The 23,691-nt window shown below is 35.3% G+C and overlaps 1 protein-coding gene across 1 annotated transcript; it reads left to right on the forward strand.

Moving 5' to 3' along the window:
* Nucleotides 1–19,441: 19,441 nt before the first annotated feature.
* LOC133868654 (cyclic dof factor 2-like) lies at nucleotides 19,442–23,448 on the forward strand. The gene is made up of 2 exons (XM_062305594.1): nucleotides 19,442–19,931; nucleotides 21,623–23,448. Exons 1-2 carry the CDS (start codon nucleotides 19,743–19,745, stop codon nucleotides 22,904–22,906), a joined length of 1,473 nt encoding a protein of 490 aa, XP_062161578.1. The 5' UTR covers nucleotides 19,442–19,742; the 3' UTR covers nucleotides 22,907–23,448.
* The last annotated feature ends 243 nt before the right edge of the window (nucleotides 23,449–23,691 follow it).

Here is a 23,691-nt window from a genome sequence, read left to right on the forward strand (position 1 = left end):
CAGTTTCACATCAATAGGGGGCTCTTCCTGAGCAAGCATCTACTTCTTCTGTCCTGAACTGTTAGTCCTTAGTGGCAAGCTCATAGTTCGCATTCAAAGAAAGGAATATTAATTATTGACAAGTTTTAATGGTATGTGGCCCGAATGTTTGAAAAACAAGAAAAGAAGGGAGAGTTATTGAAGTACCTTTCTCTTTAGCCAGCTGCTGTACTTGAAGCTACTTTCTCACTTTAATATATTCCATAACAGGTAAAGGAGATTCTGGGATGATGCCAAACGGCCCCTGGTATTCTTAGGTCAGTAGGAGAAGGTCCGGTGAATCAAAAGTCATTTAAACAAAGGTGCCTCATCAATAATTATTCTTTAAGGGACCCATTAGATGAGATCTCACAAATCCAAAGCAAGGAAAGAAGATGAGAAGAATATGGCCTCAGGAATCAGGAAAAGAGAAACAAAAGGAACTTGTCACCATCTCACCAAAGAATAATTTCAATAAATAGATGAAATTTTATGTCAAGCACTTCCACAGAAATGACGGGAGCATTATGTCACTAATCAATTTTTTTATTTCTCTATATTATCAAATTGATCTTAGGCTTTAAGAAAGGAAAGAATAAGCATGGTTGTATCAACAGACAATTAAAAAAATATATTTGCAAATCAATATCTACAGTGGCAGTAGAGCATAGAAAGCAGAAACAAAATAAATGCTCACATGGTCACAAGTGTAACCGATACAGGTATATACACAACTAGACTCATGTCCCCTCAACCTGGGTTGTGCCATCACTGGCGTTGGTTCCATGCTGAAGTCATATCGTGGTCACACTTCAATCAACGGTTAGAATCTCTTTTGGAGTTTTTTCATTTTTTTTTTTATTATTATTATTATAATAATATGGGTTGGGGGTGGCTTTAGTCTATAGGAAATTTCTTTCAAGTGAAAGAAAAACATAAGAAAAAAGAAAGGAGAGGATATAAGAAAAATCGTAATAGAAACAACATGTAGACTCCTTTACGTACGTATGAAAAAGAGTTTCATTATTAAATGCAACGAGAACATAAAAGTAAAGCTGTTTTATATGCAATAATACTGAACAAAATATGTTCTTCAATCTTTTGAGAACCTCTGCTAAATCATCTCCCTTGAGAAACATAGGCACGTACAATCATAATCTAGCTTCAACAGAAATGGCCCATTAATCACCAAAATTATATATTTAAATTGTAAACCATTTAATATCCTGAGCATACACGAAAATCAGATTTGCTAAATGATCCAGACCTTCAAACCAAGAGCCAAATGTATTGCAAGTTGGTGAAAGAATAAGTCAACAGTTACAAAAGTTTGAGAAATCAGTGCTCAAAACTACCAAAATTAAACTCTCTGATAGTCTGACTTTTCACCAATACCTACAACCATACAATGGTTAAGTGATGATTCAACGTTTAGGTTTCATCTATCCCTTATCACACTTAAGCTGTATACAAGAATCCAAGATATCACATGCTTGTGTGTGATAGAGATGATTGATAACTCCACCAAGGCAGTAAAAGTTATTTGCCTCATTAAGTGATGTCTCATTTCTAGAATCTTATGAAACACAACATCTTTGTCCAAGACCCCACAACTTGATTGATGGAGACAAAATAGAATCATGCAGAAATATTCCCTCGAATAATTCAGGCAAGACTAACTCATTTCTGATAAAATGGTACATCCAAATCCATAGTACCTCTTGCTTGACATGACTCAACCCAAAAGAAAGCATGGCTCAGTTGCATGAAGAGGGACCGCTGCCTGAGAATAGAAGCAACATCAATGTGAAGAGGCCTCAAGTCAATTTGGAAAACTTACTGCCTATATAAGTCTTATAACTCCTAATCACCATACTTCAAATTTAAAAGTTATAAATGCCGTAAACAGTTTTGACCGACAAAACTCTAGTTGTTCTTACTTTTTCTTTCTAAAGTTGATATCAGGTCATGAAAGAGGTCTAAAATGTACCATGAACTCTTTCTAGCAGGTCAATATTTGGACCCTTCTTGTTTTCCTTCATTTGATTTTCTCTCCTTACGGTGAACCTTTGTTGTAAATTTCATATTCATTACTTTCTTTTTGAAAAAAAAGGAAGTAATTGAAAGAAAAAAAAGCTTCTCCATAAGGTGGCAGGATACACATTTTAATTGCTCTGGAGCTTCTTTCTTCTTCTTCTTCTTCTTCTTCTTCTTTTATTTATTTATTTTTTTTATTATTTTTTTTATAGTAAGGAACAAGATCTCCCCCTTGTTGAAATTGTAGTTTCCTACATATATAATCCAATAGTTTGTATCTGGAAAAGGTATGAGGACAATTCCTGAAACAGTAATGCTCTATTTGGTATAGAGAAGAAAGGGAGGGGGGGGGGAATATTAAATTTGAATTTCTTTAGGTACTTGGTTTGGAACGGTTCTTACAAGAGTCCTGGCTTACTTTTGTCTTCTTCATATCCTAAGCATCTAAAAGGAAAATAGCATCTAATTTACAATTAATCTCATAAAAGAACAAAAAAAAAAAAAATACATATTAGAGTCCACAACACATAAGAAGATAACATAGCAATAGCCTTCTTGACCACATTCTCAAAAGTAAAGCAACCTAGATATCAACTCTCAAACATCAGAATATTAAGTCAGCTAAATTATGCCCCTTCCAATCTACAAGCTAATCTTTGCCAATGAGAATCCCGGTGCATAGACGATATCCAAGAACCTAGGTTTCCTAAGGCAAGGATCAACCAAGCCAATTCTTGGACCTCCACAGGCCTTCCTCCACTTTTCTTAAATTTATTGGATGGTTTAAAGTTTAGATTCTATTTTCTGATTTTTGCTTGATCTGTTGGGATTCCTCTTGTAGAGGCCCCACGTGCTTCTCTTTACACCCCTTTTCTCTTCTTATTGAACCTTATTTGTTTTAGGGGGGATAGAGACAGAGAGTTGTTAAACTTCCATAAGCAAGGGCATAGCTAGGCAATTCCTGAACATCTCCTAGATAACAGAAGGTATACTTACTGACTTGTACACTTTTATGGTTTGAACCAAAGTACAAGAGACATGTTTAATTTACTTAGACCATTTACCTAAGCTCAACATCCTAAACCCTAATCCCGGCCCTAGATGTTCAGCTAGGCAATGGGATAACCCACCCACTAACTAGATGAAACTCTCACTGCATTAATCTTTGCCTTTCTAAACTTATATAGGAACTTTTAGACTTAAATGCATCTGATATAATTGAAATAAACAAATAAATACAAGATTTCTCATCAAACATCATATGCATCATGAGAAATTCACACAGAGTGATATGGAATCTTATGCACAGCTACTCCATTAGCACAGAGAGTACAAGCAGGAACTGTGTTAGTAAACAGACAAGTGGAGATTCATATTGAACTCAAGCTGTCTCTAGGATTCCTAAAGTGAACCATACTAGAGAATGTCTCATAATCCAGAATAGTGACGGTTGATTAATTTTTCTCTTTCTTTTTTTCAGGGTTTAGGATAGTTGATTAAGTTTAAAAACAAATGAAGTTGAACTTTTGCCTAATTGGGGCACCAAATAAGTCTAGTGCTTATTTGAACTGGAAACAAGGGTTATCATGAATCTGTGGCATGATTCATGCTTCATAGGTGGACCAGAATACTTTCATCCATTTTCTTGGTGACTTAATGCAACCTCAAAAGCAAATGACTACAGAACAAGTTCCGGTTTTGTATAAAAATATAAAGCACTATCCCCTCAACTTTTCATCAAAAAATTCATGTATGACATATATTTCTGCTGATTCACATGCCATTAGACCAACATTGAGAACAGAACTAAGAATCTACTGCGCATTGATGTTCAGAACTAAAACCTGGTAAAGAGGATCATATAGTTAAATTTTAATAAATAAATAAAAGTAATCTAAACTTGACTTCAGTGAAGCATACAAACTTTTTATTGAACGTCAATATTTCCTAAAAGCTACTTATTGTTCACATCTATGCATAGATAAAAACAATGTAGCTATGACAAGATTGACATTATATGGAATTTCTTCCGTACCCAGCTCTAATCATGCTAATGCTTCTTCTGGAGGTTCTTAAGCTTCTTCAGCCCAAAAAGTATTTTAACCAACAAAACACCCACATTTCACACAAAATGAGCTATGCCATTAGGAGGTATAATCTTTCAATTCTCAATTCCCAATTCCTTCTGCAGTTTTAACCGAATCCCCCAAAAAAAGATCCATTCTCTCATCAACAGCCAAAAACGAAAAACGGAGGTTCTCAACACAATAGAAATTACCACATTCCAACGAACATACCTTGAAACTTCCAAATAGCTAATAACACCAACAAACTCCAACAGACATATGATATACAACTCCAGCTTTTATGACCATGACGCAAAACACTAAAGTACAAACAATTGCAATCAAGATCACTATGCCAACCCTACAACATTGTCAGAAAGTTTGAACCTTTGTTCCCTTCTTAATGAGAAAAAATGCCTTGATCATCTGGGTAAAAGATAATTTTTGTAAGAAGTGAGTAAATGGGCCATTAGAATTCATTGATGCGGCTCCAAGCGCTGAATGATTGGTTAAAAGGACCTGGAAATGGAGATTAAGCTATCTTTGGCGAAAATAGACAGAAACCCAGATGAAAAAAAACTGGATTTCGATAGAAACCCAACATGTAAGTCGATGAAACATCATAGCTGACCAATTTAGAATAGACAGTCAGATTGAAAACGTTATCAATAAGGAAATGGAAGCAATGGTAATGGTTGAGTTAGCATGAAAATTAAAGCTTTCAAATAGCAGCGCATTCAGTTTGGTCGGGCTGGGCCAGCTGGCTAATTGGCTATAGCCTATAGCCAGTTGAGTGACATCAGACTAAATGTTCTAATCCTCTTCTCTGTTAATTTTTTTTATTTATTTATTTTGGTCAGAATATACAATCAAAGAGAAAACTGAAACAAGGGAAGAATAAGCACATAAGCTAGCTAACATCGACAAGAAGAGGGGGGGATAAGTTATGGTTGACCTTAGCAGCAACCCAAAATGCCCGTGGAGATTCTTCACTTGCTTCATCGTGCGTTTCATCATTTCCCGCTCTGCGCCGTGGCTTGCTGCTTTTGTAGTTCTCAGGCGTAAACGGATCCTTTTCTGAAAAAGTAGTAGCAGCAGCGACGTTTCGGGTTTGTTAAGCCCGCTCAAACGCTGTAACAAACTCTTTACGAAATGCTTCTATTGAAACGAAGATTTATACTTTGGCAACGCCAACTTTATCGTCGCTATATATATCTCAATAGAATTTCAAAAATCCTATTTGAAAGGTTTTATTCTACATTAATTGGTTATCTACTTAAGGCCATTGTTAAAAAAATATATATTTATTTTTTAAAAATAGAAATAATAAATCCAAAAATTTGATTGGTTATAAGATTTCTTGAAGACTTCCTAAAAAATTAATAAATTGTCTTATTGAATCTGATAAAGTGAGTTTAGTAAAAAAAATAAAAAATAAGAAAGTTTAACTCGTATATTTCTATTAAAGCTATTAAAAATGAAAAAAAAAAATACTATCAAATAAAAGTTATGTGTTAACAAAATTGTATTAGCTATAAATAAGTAATTGATTAAAGGACAAATTTGATCAATGAAAAGAAAAAGGGTTTAATTAAGAAATGGGGTGGAGGAAGAGAGGTGATAAACGTGTACGAATACTTCATTAACTAAAAGCTTATTGGCAAGTTGTTAGGATAAGAACTTTTGTTGTGGATCAAATTAAAAAACTTTGTCAAGAATCTTAATTAAGTCTCCGTTTGTTTCCACGTATAATGTTTTTTGTAGGAAAATAATTTTAGTGAAATAATTTTTCGAAAAAATGATTTCAACTAAAAATATTTTTCAACGTTTGATTCGGAGGAAAAATCAACAATGGCAACGCGTAGGTGGCAACAACAGTACAAAATGAATTGTGAGAAAGAGTGCGTGCGAGAATGAGGTTGAGTACTGTGGGTCGAGAAGGATAAGTTCAAACTCGAAAAATAGTTTAGAGAAACCATTTAACGCAACTTAAAAATGAGGTTTTTCTTGTTAACCGAAATTAATTTTTATTTTGACTAAGATTTTCAATCGTATTAAACACCAAAAAATAGAGAAAACATTTTTTATTTTTACATTGAAACAATCGAAGCCAAAGGTTAGATTAAATTTTTTATGAGGTAAATTTAAATTTGACAATTTCATTCACTGATTTATGACCTTCTACGAAACTATAGATTGCGTCATTACTTTTTGTTTAACATTTATCAATATGTTCATATGTCCTTTTTATTTTGTTTTAATCATTTGGCGACTATGATGATAATTTAAAGAGTATTGCTACAATATGCATAACAATCTACTATCGATGGATAAGGGAAAGCCGCAGAACTCTCTCCCTCTCTTCTAGAGCCCTCCCATGTGAGTATGGTTTTCACCGGAAGGGGTGGCTTTCACGCCGCCCCTTTCCGGTGGTGATTTTCCTCTGGCTTCTCGTGAGTTAGGGTGTTTTTTGTTTCCCCTAAGTTGGTTCAGTGAGGTTAGTTTTTCTCTCAACCTCTGGGGTTGTGGAGCTTTTGTTCCCCCCAGCTAAATCCGGTGGAGGTTGATCTTCCCCTAGCCTTTTTGGGCTATTGTGACTTATAGGGCTGAGCATGGGGCGCGGGGGGGGGGGGGCGGGGATGGGGTTTTTTTGCCCCCGCACCCCGCATATTGCCCCCTGCACCCGCACGGGGCTGGTGGGGATGGGGTGGGGTTGAGGGGCGGGAATCCCTGCGGGTATGCGGGGATCCCCGCGGGTTATGATGGGTTATTGTCCAACATGAAGTTTTGTTTATTCGAAAGGGATTTTCTTGCGATACCAAGAACAGCAGGAACCCTGGATATCGACGACTCATGCAAACCCACATTCAAATAACTAAAATAGCTTAAACTTGAAAGAATGGGCATAAAGCCAAAGTTAGAAATTTTGAGCAATCAGATATTCAGATCTCACAACAAGTCAGCAATGCATAGTAAGTCAAACCCAGAAAATACATGCCGAGTGCCGACTAGTCGACTACAGGGGCCTTCCTTCCCCTTCCTCTGCTGCGGCCTGCGGCGCCTGCCGATGTGTGACGTGTGTCCGTGCGTGCGGGGAGGGCCGGTGACTGGCGACGACTAGCGAGGTGGCTAGTGGCACGGCTGTGGCGCTCAGGGCAGGGCTGGTGAGTGCACTGAGTGGTGGCTGGTGATGCGGGCTGGCTAGTGGCACTGTGGCAGGGCTGCTGCGGCGCTTAGGGATGAGGTGCTCAGGGATGCGGTGCTCACTGCTCAGGGCTGCAGCCCTCAACGGCTCAAGGACTTACAAACCTAAAGAAGATAAGTGTAGGGTTAGGTTAGAATTTAGAAACACTGCCTGCTGCAGTGCTGCTTGTGTTTTTTATGTTTTTCGGACCCCCCCCCCCCCCCTTTTTTTTTCTTTTTCTTTTTTTTTTTAAAAAAAAACCTGCAGGGCGGGGGCGGGGCGGGGCGGGGACCCGCAAAAATTCAAGGGTCTCCCCCGCAACCCGCCCCGCACCGCGCGGGGGGGCTAAAAAAAACCCCTAAACCCGCACCATGGGTGCGGGTTTTGGGCTCTACGGGGCGGGTTGGGGCGGTTTCTACGGGGCGGGGCGGGTTTTGCGAGGATTTGCTCACTCCTAGTGGCTTGTATATTTGTTTTTCTTTTTCTTTTCTTTTCTTTTCTTTCTTTCTTTCTTTTTTTTTCTTTTTTTCTTTTTTTTTTTTTTCTCGTTTTGGTAGGATTGTTCATCTCAAGATGTCTTATTTGGAGGAGTGGCCGAGCTAACGTGTCGTCGGCGATATGATTTTTGGCCCCTTTTTTCACCTTTTTCTTTGATTTTGGAAGCCAGATTTACACTTGCTCGCCGACTTCTAACTGACACACGCCACCCAGCCGCGTTCTCCGCTGTCTTCCGCCCCTGCCGCCGCAAGATCCGGTCGTGTCGGTCGACGGAGATCGGCGCGTGTTGCCCACGCGCTTGGGAGCTCTCTGCTGTTTGGTGCGCGTGTGGGCCACGCTTTGCCTTTTTCAGGCCGGGCTCGGTGGCAACCGGTTATACGGCGTCGGACCTCCGTCTAGGTGGCACCAGTGTCGGCGCGTGTCCTTCACGTGTCGCTGTCCGGCATCTTGGCCCTCTCCTCCACTGCCAGCAGCTTGTTTTGGGTGGTTTTTGTTTAAGTGTTCTTATGTTTTTCTCTTGTTTCTCCGATCACAGTCTGCTTGTGTTTGGATCAAATTTTATAGGAATATTTGTTGGCTAATTGCTAGATCAGGTCTCTTTTCTTTAGAGAGTGAACATTAATGTAAGAGAAGCTCAAATGTCATTCTTGTAAAATTTGTATTTCTGCTTAGAGAATGGGGGGTCTTATCCCTTATTTTCAACTTGTAAACCTCTGGGCTTTTTGCAATATCAATGATAGAATACAATTTCTGTTCAAGAAAAAAAGAAAAAAGAGTATTGCTACAGCTTTTACTATAAGTTTTCTTACAAATTGACGTAATAATTCATAATTGGTGAAATATTTAAGTAAAAAATATGAATTGTTAATTTAATTAATCATTTCACTAATTTGGACTGCGCTCAATACAGTAGAAAATGGAATTATCTGTTCGTATAAAACGACCAAATGTTATGCAAAATATTTTTCATGGAATTCATTTCTTAATAGAATTAAGGTTAATTATCTTTTTTCCATGAACTACAATTCATTTACAACTTGCCCCCATGAACCGGCATGACATGTGTCACACTCAGTTGTATTTAACTATCATTCGTTAGCAAAAACTCCCTATCTGTTACTCAGAATTGTGAAAAAAAAAAAAAACAACATACACACAAAAAATGATGAAAATACCCAAGTTTATATCAAAACTAAATTTATATAAATACCCTTAAAATATAAATTTAAAAAAGGCACAACAAAAAAATACTATGGGTGGGGCAAACTACCACCAACCCCAAGAGGTGGTGGTTGGACCACGGTGGTTCGAGGTGGCCGATTTATCTCCCGGGGGGTGGTTGAGCCACCTACAAACACCATTTGATTTAAGGGTGGCCAATCCACCTCCAAACGCTTGTTTGAGGTTGCTAAGGTGGCCGAGCCACCCTAAGCAAGTCATTTGATTCAAGTGTGGCCAAGCCACTTCCAAAAAAATGCTTGGGGGTGGCTCGGCCACCCTCGAAACTTATAGGCCACTTCCAAACACTTGGGGGTGGTTCAGCGACCATCATATTTTTTTTTTAACAAAAAAAAAAGTGAGTTTTTATTTTTATTTTTTTATTTTTAATATTTAATTTTTGTATTTTCTTACTTAAGGGTATTTTCATCATTTAATGTCTATAAATGCATATTTCATCTGATTTAACGAAATTTCCTAATAGCGATGCTTTTTATTTTTTATTTTGTTATGTAACAAAATGGTAATTCAATGTGGCGAAGTGTAACAAGTATCAATTCATAGAAGCAACTTATATATATATATATAAATAAGTGTTCATATGCAGATCGACGGGGTAATTAACACGTTCTAGAACTAACTTACATGAACTTTTCTCTTCGAATCTTGATAATTTTACAGTACTTTTTCTTCCACATGCAGCCTCCTCCCAATGGTAATTAGGTAGGGTTAAACTACCCGTGTTTTATGTTTTAGTGTTTAATGACTCATTTCTTGTATTTCTCGCACTATAATTTTATGGTTGGGTCTGTTGTTAGGGATTCTACTTCTTTTTCAGTATTTTAATCCATGTAACCCTTTTCTTCTTTAATTTGCTATGAAGAAAAGAAAAAAAAGCTATCTTCCTGTACCTTAATTATTAGAGACAATGGAGATGAGATTCTTTATTGGCATATATGCTCCATCATTTGCCAATTAGAAAGAAACATTAAGGATAGAGAGGTAGTGACTAACACCTAATTAGACCCACTTCCTCCACTAATTAATATCTCTATTTCTACGCTTTCGATCTTTCTCAAGATTCACCTAAAATTGTTTTTTAACATGCACCTCAAGATAAAATTTAGCACTTTGAAACTTGGAAGCCAAGCCATTTAAGGAAAACAATTCATTTAGAAACATAAAGAAGATTTTGAGCATGCCTAAAAGTTGCTCTCTCATCCACCTTTTTCAAAGAGTACTTTGTCTACTGTCTAGTGCCTTGCCCACCACCCTACCACCCACGCCACATACATTCATAACTTCTTATTTTCAATTCTAGAAATCCAATGAAAATGACCATATATATATATATATATATTTTTTTTTATTGGTTTGAGATGGGTTTTTATACACCCGACAAAAAATCCGTTAAGATTTTAAATAGAAGACGAAAGTATCAAATTGATGAACTTAAAAAAGTATAGTATTAATTAGTTTTGTTACTTTTTAAAACCCAAGTACCTTTTTAATGAAGACCGAAGAGGCCAGGGAATCACCCATAACAATTAACAACTATCCATTTAACCCTTAATTAACTTATTAAATATATTATTTCCTATAAATAATGACGCAAAAACTAATGCGTCCACGCAGATCACCTCTATGCCATTATTTTGATAATGGATTGATCAGTATTCGAATTCCTGCTTAAAAAGTACTTTTAATTGATTGATAAATAATATTCGAATTAATTCCAGCTCGTCAAACACTTGTCTAACAATGACAAATGCATAAATTCCGAAGACAATAAGATCAGCTTTGCCTTTACCTTTATATATACCTGCAGATCATTGATCCTCTCTTTTTTTTCTTTTTCTTTTTTTGTTTTAATGCTGAGTTTGATCAGGATAATGAAACAGTTCTTGTGGCAACCTGATGCGTTTCAATGGTTATTTGCTATCAAACCCTCTTCAAAAGTATTCCCATCTTCGTGGAAGAACTAATCCTAGCTTGTTTTTTGGGAAAATTAAACATCAAGAAAAGGATTTCTTGCTTAATTTTGAACCAAGAAATTGTGTTGTGGTCTGATGCACGAGCATAAGAAGAACCATTAATTTCCCCATACAAATATCACCAGTAGTACTCCTTCTACATATATATCTTTAGTACAACATATTGGATAAAATTTTAGTCAATCCAAGATTAGAAAGTAGAGTCGTTAACTGCATGTTCCCCATACACAAAGAACGTACAACTAAACAAATTATTTTTAGTATCCTGCTGGCGGCAGGGGACTGTGGCGGTGATTAGCCCCTGATCCTGAATAATCAGCAAATTCCAAATCACTCCTGCCATTGGTGAGCTCTTCTTCCACAGACTGCTCTGTGATTGCCTGTTACCACGAGACAAACAGATTAAAGAGAGGAAAGAAAAGAAATAGCTAGAGAGAAGAAGCATGTGATACATCAATCATATATATATACCCCACGGATACTCCTAGAAGCTGCAATATCTTTAGCACTGTCATGCAATAGAATTCTTGCCCCTGTACGTAATTGCAAAACAAAATATTGGTTAAGCATGAACTCGAACAGAAAAAAGAAAAAGTAGCCATTTTGAGATAGATAACTGTTGGATGTTTACTTGATATTGGGACAGCATTCAAGGAGACAAGGTTAGAGAAAGCCAGTAGTATCACAAGTAGATGAAGGGTATTGCCTGACATTCTCATTACATCCCAAGTTATGGATGATAATTATTAGTTTCTCACTAAGCTACTTCTCCTTTTAAAGTAAAATAGATCAATATCATGTAGGTATGTGTTGGTGATCAAGCACAGTAGCACATTTTTTTATGGAGGATTATTTAAAAGAAGCAAACTTTCTGCTTTATAAAAGGAACCTCTCAGGAGCCTTTCTGGACTAATCAAAATTCACAATTAATTGTTGGTTTGGCACCATGAATTAATAAAGTGGACTTGACTAGCTTATTTGCAATAACTTCTTGCTGACTTCCTGATCAAGGTCAGTGAGTAAGGTCTAAGAGTTTATTAATTATTAATTAGTGGAATGCCATCGTGAGACACGGTAATAATAATAATAATTAATGAAAGAAAGATAACTACTTGGAAACTATAACCCACCGTTGTTAGGTTTTGAGTGCTAATAAATTAAGCGTCAAAACATGTGTAGCTGTAAGTTTTAGCTTTAGGGTTAAGTTGGTGCAAAAGTTAACCTAAGACATGAGTATTCATATTGTTCAACATTGACCTAGTCATATCAAAACGGCCATGTATTTTGATTCCGATACAGGATAAAGACAAGCTTGGTAGCATTGGAAATCTAACTCACAATACTACAATTAATTTAGTATTTCATGAAAAAATTTCAATTCCAATATTTACTGAGTTAAAACGAGCTGCAAATATAAGACTAAAAAACTGAACAAAATAACTTGTTTGTAGTCTCATTTACGGATCGTGTAAAAAATTGTTAGCCATATTCAAAAATAAAAAATATATATATATTTTTCACCGAAATAAACCGGCCTAAGTTTCAATTTGGGCACCATCAAAGTAAAGTTACTCCAAATGAAAAGTATAAATTTTAAGCTGCTTCCCATTAACTATTAAGGATTGTTTCCTGGTTATGATGAATCATATTTTTCGTAAGATTTATACCTCATATCCCTTTGATTCCATAATTTCCATTTCATCATAGTTTGTGGTGGCAGCAGTTTATGAGAGTGGCATGCGTAAATATAGTGGTCAACATTATGGCCCAAAAGCCCACTGGAGTTTAAGGAATTGTCAAATCAGAATGTATTAATTCTTCCTCAACATGTCCCTGTGCGTTTGTCACAAAGTATAGTCTTGACAACACTCAAACATCTTATCAATATTGTTAATGCAATTAGGGATTTAAGCACTTTATGACCAACTAATCCTTTCTTGTCGGCCAATTTTATTTTATTTTTTTTTTTTAAAAAAAAAAAAGAAGAAGAAGAAGAAGAAGTTGTGGAGCTCTTGATTTAGGCTACTGTTCAAAGTTTGCAAGTCATTTTAACTCCTTTTTCCTTCCTGTTAAAGAGAGATGGAGAAATAACGTTGTGCTTGCTATCATCAGCATCCAGCAGCATGCCAACCTTTTCATATATATATATGATATTTCTCATGACAAGTTAAAAGGTTCCTCCACTTGCTCTTTCTCCACGTACAAGAACCCTTTTTCAAAGCACTACGCGAAATTCTTCCTCTTCTGCATATCTTTTTAGGAGAATTAATTTTGTGATTATCTCAAAAACTTAGTAGCTTGACAATTTTCCAATTGTAGGTATAACTTAAAGATATAAAGTTGAGATAATAGGAGAACCAAAGACAAAACAAATTCTTTAAAAAAGACAAAACAAATTACCATGATTCAGCCACTAAGACCTGCACTCATAGTAAAAGTCCACTTAATATTATATATATATATATATAACAATAAAACCCATACTCATACCAGAATTTACACATTGAATCAACTATAAAATAATTATATATTTCAAATTTAAGTTGTAAATCAATATCATTTGTTGATAAAAATCCCAATTCTAACTCATCCCAATCAATCCATGCATGATTGACTAATGTTTATCAAAAATTGTAGTTTTAATTTCTTTTCCACTTTGTGAATATAATTTGCCACTAAAGTAAAATGGTAGCTCACCTAACCCCTTGGCAGCGAAGATCCGGTTTATTTTTTTAAGTAATCATTGTAATTATCATCATCTCATAGTTATTATTATTATTATTATTATTATTATTATTATTATTATTATTATTATAAAAGTGTTTTGTGTCATTATCTTGCAGATTTTTTTAAAAATTTACTATTTAATATGTGGACAAGAAATGTGAAAAAGAATTAAACAAATCATTTATAATATTAAAATCTACCATTTATAATAATAAAATCTACCATTTAATATCTGGGTTTCTCAAACCCATTTGACTCAGTTATCCACCTTCAACATGCATCCACCTTTGGCATGCTCTCGTCTCGCAGTCCTTGGCCAGCTCCCCTCGATCAACCCCTTTCACTCCTCTTCTCCTGTGCGTTGGCCTCACACACCTAGCTCCCTACTGTTTCTCCCAACCCACTAGAGCTGCATACCGATGGATTTGTTGTTATTTTATGGCATGTAAAGTCTCCAGTACTGTTACAAGTGCCCCTCATTTTGATGTGGAGCTTTGGGCTTCATCTGTCAGGCACCCCTCCTGTGGGACATTAATTATAAGAAGCGCCTCGTCAACAACTTTAGATCTATATTTTATTGTGTTTTTTTTTTCTGTTGCGGCCTCCAAGTCCCCTTGTTTCCATTGCGGAAGTCATCCGAAGCAAGCTCGATCTCTCATGACCTGCATCAAAGACCCTCCCTTTCTCGGCTTTCAATCCAAGAAACAATATTGGATCGGGCCGTACATTTTACGGCCCCTTTTCTAGTTAATAATTTGTTTGTACTTTTCTCAAGCATATATGCACTGTATTTTTTGTTTAGGACTTTGTCATTAGGCACCCACCGTACCCCCCACTTGTAATTTGTTTCCTCTTTTAATGGAGTTCATTCTTTAGATGTTAGAATTCTTCCCATATATTGTATGTAGTGCTAACAAATGCCCAGGCACAGTCGTCCATATATGGAAGGCCCAGTATAACTAGACCTGCATGCAACGTACACCAAATCCACTTAGATAGATGGTGGGTCGTTGATGGTGGTGTACGTTTGGATCGCATTTCAGGTCTTAAATGACATATATGGAGTACTTATAATCACCTTATAATAGATATATTTACTTCAGACTTTAGTCGTATAATGTGGACAAAAAAATTGACTAAAGTTGCGGTAAAAACCAAATTAATAGAGAGGATTTGATCAGTGTTTTTAAGTGATCGAAATGATCTTGCTGTTTAATTCAACACTACCATATTAGCGGCTCGATCATAGATCACATGGCTAGTTATACCCACTAAAAATGTTTTGCACTTGAGAATTAATTCTAGAACTCTTGAATGTTGACTAGTTCAAAAATGATTATATTTTTTTGGAATTGAGACAGAAAACTGATTTTATTACTGTAATAAAAGCTACAGTATCCTTGTAAAGATGGATTGCTCATATTGAGATTAGAGTAGATGAATTATACCAGAGTTTTTAGGTGTTAATTAAGTCTCGTATTAGTTCCTTATTATGTGAGATTGAAATTTATAAATAATTTTATGGAGTTTCAATTACAATCTGAGTAGTCGTTTTGTGTTTGGTTGTAGTTTGTTTTAAAAAAATAAAATAAAATAAAATCTTGTCCACTTTTCAATAAAATGGAAAGTATCATAATAGCTAGCCTTTTTTTTTTTTTTTGAGTGATGTAAAGTACTATATATAATTTTTACTACAAATTCTTCGGTCTGCATAATATTTAATTACTATGTACTTAATAATTAAATTTATTTGTCAAATTTTATTGCTTAATTTTTCACCACATATGGCACCACATGACATTCATATGAACGGTCACTTAAGTTTATAAAAAATTATAATAAAATTTGTAATACTTTAAGCATTTTTCTTGATATTCTAATGTCTCCTTTAAACTCCATTTCATCCTTAATAAAGCTAAAACTTAGGATGCAATTAAAGTGTTCTCTCCCCCTTTTATATTAGCTTTTATGAACTTTTTTTTTTTTTTTTTGCCAATATAAATATATATTGGGGGGTGGGGGGTCTATAATGGGTTTTTGAAACTTGCAAGGAGTGAAAACTAAAAACAAATGGGAGGTTGGTGCTAAATGCTAATAACCCAAAAGGGAAGGGTTTCTTTTGAAAGCCACCAACATTTAGAAAGATGAAAGGGGGGGTTTTATTGGATAAGAGAAAAACGTATGGTCCAGTCTTATCACTTCCCTGAACTGGACACGTGGCAGTCACCAAGAAAGATATAATATGCCTTCTATAATTCAGCAAATGACAGCCACTAGAAGAAGATTCTTTCTCAAAATGCTGACTGAATTGGGGAGGTACATCTTCAACTGCAGAAACGTGCCCAGATTCTATTGGTAAGAATGGACGGCAGGGATGTTGTCAGATGACCTTTTCACTTCGCTTTTTGCAGGTGGGCCTACATTGAATATGGCGCTGATGTGTCAGGGGGCAGGTGTTAACTCTTTGCAGGCTATACAAGGCACCCCGGTGGCTACCTGCCACGTGTTTGTATTTCATGTGGGCTCTGCCAGCTTTTTTAACCTTTTGTTTCCTTTTAAAACATCAAATTCAATTTACCTACTCAAAATAGATCGGCGTGCAACCACGTGGGAAAATGTACGAGGTATTATAATTTTTTTTTAAATTGATATAGTAGTTTAAATAATTAAGTAATTATTTTACTAATTATAAACTACAATATACATATATTTATAAGGAAATTTATGATAAAATTACAATATTTTTAGTAGGATTAGTAATTTTTTATACAACTTGCTAACTCGACATAAAATTAACGAATTATAATTTTATATAATTAGACTCAAGTCAATTCAGGTCGACTCGAATAAACCTGTTTAAATTCATATACATATGGAAACAAGTCATACAAGTCGTGTTTGGGTTAACCTAACACAATTTATTTATATTTAGGGTTATAGAGGTCGGATCAACCCAATACAAACTATTTATTAAACGAATTATGTGGTCGTGTCATATGATCCGCTTATTTAAATGGATCGTGTTAGAATTGAGAAGTTTGACTCATTTAATTATGTAGGCATTGTTTGAATTAACCCATATCAAATTAACTCATGATTCAACTCGACACAAACTCAACACGCCAATGAAAACCTCAATTCTTAGAAGCACTCATTTCAAATAAAAGACTACGCTAATTTTCCAATTAACCATCGTAAAGAGAGCTTTAAGAGCTCGTAAAGCTTTAACGTCTGTTTGTATTTCCTTTTTTAAAACATTTTTGAGTTTTTAAAATCTAAAAATTAAATCCCATATAAGATTTTCAGATTATGTTTCAAAATCAGCTTTTTGGAATCATTTATAAAAAAAAAAAAAAAAAAAAAAAGCCCTAAAATCGAATGATAAATGATTGTTTTTATTCTCTTGTGTATCTCATGTCCATCTAACTACATGAGATGTGCAAATTCACCGTTAAATCTATAAGACCACATGTAGACTTCAAACACATCTCAAATCAAAAACATATTTAAGATGTTTTCGAAACTTAGAAACAAATTTTGTTTAAAAATGCAGAGAAATCTTTGTGTATCCAATTTTTTTTTTCTAGCATTACCAAATACTTTGTCAAGTTTTGAAAACAGTTCAAAACCTATTTTCAATTTTTTTCTTTCTCAAAAATAGCTTTTTAAAAAACACCAAAAATTGAAAATACATCCAAACGAATATATTATATTATTCACGTTTTTTGGATTTTTTTTTTTCAAGGAATCAAAGAATATAAACTGAACCAACAAGACATTTTTATAACAATTTTAGCAATAAACCCAAATTATTTGTGAATGAGAATTTTTTGTGTTCCTTACTTAATAATTAAGTTAATTATACTCATTATGCTAATTTATTATTTGTTCGAATATTATATATATAACTTATATAAGATTGAAAGGGATATAGTTGGCAATGGAAGTACTGGCAATGGCATGGGGTAAACTTCATTTCAGTTGTAGTGCTGTTTTGTTAAGGACTTGGCTTAATTGAGTTTTGGAGTAGTTGATGTAAAAATCTTGGACTTTGTCAAATCAGAATAAAAAATAAAATAAAATGTTCAAGCATCTGAAGATCAAAAAAGACATTTGGGTCAACTTAAGATTAAGTTTGTTCAAGCTAGTAATAAATAAAATCAATAAATATAGGTGTAGGAAACAATTCAAACTTCAAACCAAACTCAATAAATGAGATCAAAATTCTAGCATATCGATCATGATGTTAAACAAGTGAATACTTTTCAACTCATTGGCACCCGTCCTTTTGGAAGTGCAAGCTAGGTTTGCCTCTTGTGTCGTATGTGCATATGATATTGGGATAGAATTATAGTTTTTTATTGGAGGGACCAAAACATTAATGAGGCCAGCAAGTTTAATTTTGATAGAGCCAGTCCCTAGGTTTTAGGCCAATATACATGGGGGAGGGGAACCATGACTCTCATTCCTCCCTCTACTTGTATAGCTAATCTTAGCGTTAGGAAAACGTTAGCATTAGCGTTAGCGGCTAAGAATTTATGGCTTCGAAGAAACACCGTAATTTTTGGAGAAATTATTAGTCATCCTAATCTTATTGTTAGGAAAAAGTTATAAACCATTGAATTTAAATCTGTCTATGCTAGGCCACAGGCTGAAAGTGAAGGTTCTTCGTCTATACAAAAGTGGAAAAGCGTCTGTTGTGGGTTATGTGAAGGTTAACTGAAATGCAATGATAGATAAGGCCAAAAGTAAAACGGGCATTAAGGTGATTGTGAGAGACCATAAGGGAGAGGTTTGAGCGACTTTGTTAGCCCCTCGACAACATATCTTTGACCCTGTCATGGTTGAAGTTACGGTGGCTATGACGGAAAATTTTTTGCTAGGGAGCTGGGACATCAACAAGTAGAGCTAGAAGGTGATGCAATCCAAATTGTGCATGCTCTGAATAAATAATAAAATAATTACAAAGGGTGAATCATGTTAGGAGGGAGGCAAATTGAGTAACTCATAGGCCAGTCAAGGAAGTGTTTTTTCCTTATGGACGAACAAGTTCATATGGTGGAAGACCCTCTTTGTATTCTTGACATTGCAACTACTGAACGCAGTAATCTTTAAATTTTATATCTATGAAAGGTTTGTGTCATTAATTTTTTTTTAAAAAAAAAATAGAAAAAAAAAAGATACAAGATAAAAGGAGTACGTGTCATATTAATTTTTGTTTTGCATGCAAAGTCTACACAAACCAAAACTAATAGTAAATATTTAAATCTACTTGGGATGACTAAAATATAAAAAAGAGTAATGATATTCTTCACACTTATTTTACACTGATAAACGTTGCGTGTTTTAAATATATATATATATATATATATATATATATATATATATATATATATATATATATATATATATATATATTTTAATTAGTTGATATAAAAAGTCATTTAAAACACGTTATATTAATCCATATAAAACGAATATAATATATAAGTGTGAATAGTAATATTACTTTAAAAAAAAATCATTTAATATAAAAGTATTCGTGAGATGTAGTATTAGTTTGTATAAAAATACTTATGAAGAGATAGAAAAAGTAAAAATGGGAAGGGGTGAGTCATAGAAAAAGAAAAAACAAAGAGAGGTGGTGACATGGAAGAAAAGCAGGAGACAGCAGAGCACTATCTTTTGGAGAAATGTGGGGAATCCTACAGCACGGAAAGATCTCGATTCTCAAAGGCCACATGAACTTGTGGCTCACAAAATTTCCCCTTTAATGATGTGGCATTCTCATTCTCACCTCGTTAAACACCCCCAGCTCTTTCCAATTCCCCAACATTTTCTCTTTCTCGACCAAATTCTCAGCCCACACTCTCTCACCAAAACGACGACCCACAGCACAGACAACACCACTGTTGTTATCTAGAGACCAAAGAAAAAAAAGAAAGACACGGGAGTTGGAACACGTACAGAGTCAGATTCAAAGCCTGAGAGAGACAGAGAATGTCGGCTTTAAAAGACCCGGCGATTAAGCTGTTCGGGAAGACGATTCCTTTGCCACTGAAGCAGAGAACTTGTGCTATGGAGTTATGTGGAGCTGAAGATCGCTTTGACCCAAATCTTTTTTCTTCAACCACTTCTTCCCGCGAAGACAACTCTGGCAGAGAAGGTGCTGGGCAAGAAGGGGATCAGGTATGCATGTGACTTGCCTTGTTTTGAATTTTTCTTAATATCACATGTATGCTTTCTGTTATTTCCAATTTTTAGACCAGCCCACTTTTCAGAAGCTCGAAACTATTACTGGGTCGGTCTTATTTTACAAGATTTTGTGATTTGAGGTGTCAATTTATGCTCTTGTTACAATTCTAAGAGGGACCCATTTTTCTGAAATTCAGGAATTTCGAATGGTTGATTGATTGGATTACCTCTTAACGTAGATATTTTTATTTTTATTTTTATTTTTGTAGGGAACTAAAGAATCATTTTCTGGTTTTTCTTTGATTTAGCTGGAGTTTTCCAAGTGTGATTTCATCTATTCACTTTACATGATTTTCCTTGGTTTTTTTTTCTTCATTTTTTGTTTAATCTCTGGGATCATATTTTGGAGTCGTTGGTATGAAACTGAGTTTACAATTTAATAATTCGCCGCTGCAGTTTGATTATAGCCAATTATATTTTACTTTTGGACACTTTCTGACTGGTACCTCTTTGATAAACTCTGTTTCAGAGTAAGAGTTCTTTCTGTGTTTTCTATATTCTTATGAATTATGACAATCCAAAAGGGCCCCTTTTGTCTTATTTGCTAGCAATTCATAATCTGTTTTGTTTAATTGTGGGTTGTGAATCAACGTTTCTCCATCTCTGACATATTCTTTGCTGCTTTGTATGAAATCTTTCGTTGTTGTCTTAGAAGTGATCCGCACAGTTTTGTGGATTGACTGAGAAGAAGAACTCCTTACAATATATCACAAAAAGAGAGATGATATTCTAGAACTTTCGTTATTGGAAATTTGTCAGATTCAACTGCTTTATGATAAATTCTAAGATGAGCTTTTGGGTTTTTCTGCAGTGATTAGGAAAATTTTATCTACTTTATGATTGCTAGCTTTTTCTTTCTTTCTTTTTTTTCTTTTTTTTTTTTCTTATTAAAAAAAAAAAATATATATATATATATATATATATATATATATATATATATATATATATATATATATATATATATATATATATATATATTAATATCTTTAGTTACGGTTCTGTTTTTCTGTCTGCTTGTGTGTTGAATTGATCCTCCTGTCCAAGACATGATTGAATTAATCTAACAATTACTAGCAAAAGATCTTTGCAGCTTTACTCTTTTTTTCTTTTCTACTGTTTTCTTATTCCCCTCCTTTCTACTTCAGGTTCATCCTAATGATTGTATGTGAACTCCTTTGGTTTTTTTTTTTTTTTTTTTTTTTTTTTTTTTTTTTTTTTGAGAAAAAGAGAGTGTATGAACAGGGTTTCTAAGCGTAAGAAAAAGCTGAAGATTGGTAACTACTTTTTCTTCTTGTTTTATGCTGTTATGAGTTACAAGAAAGCCAACAGTGCAATATGGCCAGTCAAATGGCTTCCGATCTTCTCATAATAGTTACATTTAATTAAATAATATCAACCAAAAACATATCAATAAAACACTTCTAGCATGTATTCACACATCAATCTATTCACTAATTCCTATGAAAAGTTATGCTTGAAGCCGAATCTTTGATTGTCCGGTGGTTCTTATCTTATTGTTCTTGCTGTATTTAAAACCTTATATTTTAGTTTTCTCCTACTTGGACTTTGTTAGCTATGCTATAGCTACTATTTTTTCTCATTGGAACTTCTATTTGAAATATTAGGTACACATGGGAAGAGAACCCACTGAAGATAAACAGGAAGATTGTAACTCATATCAGACTGTAGAAGACTCTAAAGATCATACAACATCATCAGGAATTAGCGAGAACCCCAAAACTCCCTTGATTGACAGAGAAGCTTCGTCACTAAAAGCCTCCAAGAATGGGGAAGAGAGCGAGACAACTATCTCACAAGAAAAGACTCTGAAGAAGCCTGACAAAATACTTCCATGTCCCCGGTGTAATAGCATGGATACCAAGTTCTGTTACTACAACAATTACAATGTCAACCAGCCCCGTCATTTCTGTAAGAACTGTCAAAGGTACTGGACTGCTGGTGGAACTATGAGGAATGTACCCGTGGGTGCTGGTCGCCGTAAGAACAAGAACAACTCTAGTTCACACTATCGTCACATTATAGTTTCAGAAGCTCTTCATACGGCTCAAGCTAATGGAGTACACAACTCTGCTTTGGGAAAAAATGGAACCGTCCTCACCTTTGGCTCGGATTCTCCTCTTTGTGAATCCATGGCTTCTGTATTGAACCTTGCAGAGAAAACACCAAACCATATTCAAAATGGGTTTCATAGACCTGAGCAAAGAACTCCTGTTTCTGGGGGTGGAGATAACGGGGATGATCACTCAAGTGGATCCTCTATCACAGCTTTAAATTCAACTGAGAAGGAAGGTTTGCAAGAGTCAGCGGTTAAAAATTATCAAGGGTTTCCTCCTCAAGTACCGTGCTTTCCAGGGACCCCTTGGCCTTTACAGTGGAACTCAGCTCAATGGGGCTCTGTAATGCCTCCACCTGCTTTGTGCCCATCAGGATTTCCACTATCGTTCTACCCTGCTCCAGCATATTGGGGTTGTACTGTACCAGGCTCTTGGAATATGCAATCTCTTTCCCCACCATCCTCTTTTGTTAGCCACTGTGGCCAAAGCCCTGCTCCTAATTCCCCAATCTTGGGCAAACATTCAAGGGATGGGGACATCCTTAATCCAGTCAACTCACAGCAAGAAGAGTCTGTTAAAGAGCAACGTTCAGAAACATGTGTCTGGATTCCTAAAACTTTGAGGATTGATGATTCCAGTGAAGCCGTAAAGAGCTCTATATGGGCAAAACTTGGGATCAAGAATGATAAGACTAATTCTGCCAATGGTGGAAGCCTCTTCAAGGCCTTCCAATCAAAGGGTGATGGCAAAGGTCATGTGGTCGAGACATCTCCAGTGCTGCAAGCCAACCCTGCAGCCTTATCCCGGTCACTAAATTTCCATGAGAGCACATAATCAGAGAGAAATTTGCGTTGTAAACTGTGCTTGTGATGGCAATGCAACAAATGGGGTTTACCTCTCTACAACCTCTCCCTGCTGACAAACTTGCTCGGCCTTTTTTCCGCCTAAGGTCGTATCATTAACCAACCTCAATGCAGGAAGTGGTTAGCAAAGCAATCCAATTTAGAGGAAGACCAGATAAATGTCACTTTGAATGAGTGAAGATGTATTTCTTAGTAGTTCGTATAGCTGCCTTTTTTTTTTCCAATGAATATGTAGCTGCGGTATCTTCTCATCTGTAACAGTATAGCTAGGAGTGAAGATGTATCTCTTAGATGGTTTGTCAGTGTTCTTGTACATACCTATATGTGGGAGTGTGAGATAGAGCTGGAACAAATATATTAGATTCTTGGATCAGGATGGATCAAAATCCAGTAATGTACAATAAACGTATAGGCCGTATTCTGCAAAATTTTGTTACCTTCTTTTTCTGTGATAAATCTGGAAAAGCTTATTGCTTTTTTCCAGGAGCTGTCAATAAATAATGTTTAGTTCAATCTTAACATCTGAAAAAGAATTCAGCAAACTGATTGGTGTTCTTGTCCTGCCTATTTACAGAAGTATTTTTGGAAAATTCAAGGCTGCAAAAGTATATGGATTTTGTATTGCCGGTATAATAAAAAAAATGATTTTTTTTTTTTTAATACTTGATGCATATCACTATTTAAGAGAGGCAGGGTGAGCATATAGATTCAAAAGATAGAAAAAAGTTTTCTAGGCCCACAACCCTCATGCTGATA

The sequence above is a fragment of the Alnus glutinosa genome, chromosome 1 (genome assembly GCF_958979055.1).
Source record: "Alnus glutinosa chromosome 1, dhAlnGlut1.1, whole genome shotgun sequence".
Classification (NCBI taxonomy): Eukaryota; Viridiplantae; Streptophyta; class Magnoliopsida; order Fagales; family Betulaceae; genus Alnus; species Alnus glutinosa.

Excerpts from the sequence above, each read along its gene's own strand:
- LOC133868654 (XM_062305594.1), top strand. The coding sequence starts at position 19,743 with ATGTCGGCTTTAAAAGACCCGGCGATTAAGCTGTTCGGGAAGACGATT. Across the intron at positions 19,932-21,622 it reads CTGGGCAAGAAGGGGATCAG|GTACACATGGGAAGAGAACC; the intron begins GTATGCATGTGA and ends TTGAAATATTAG.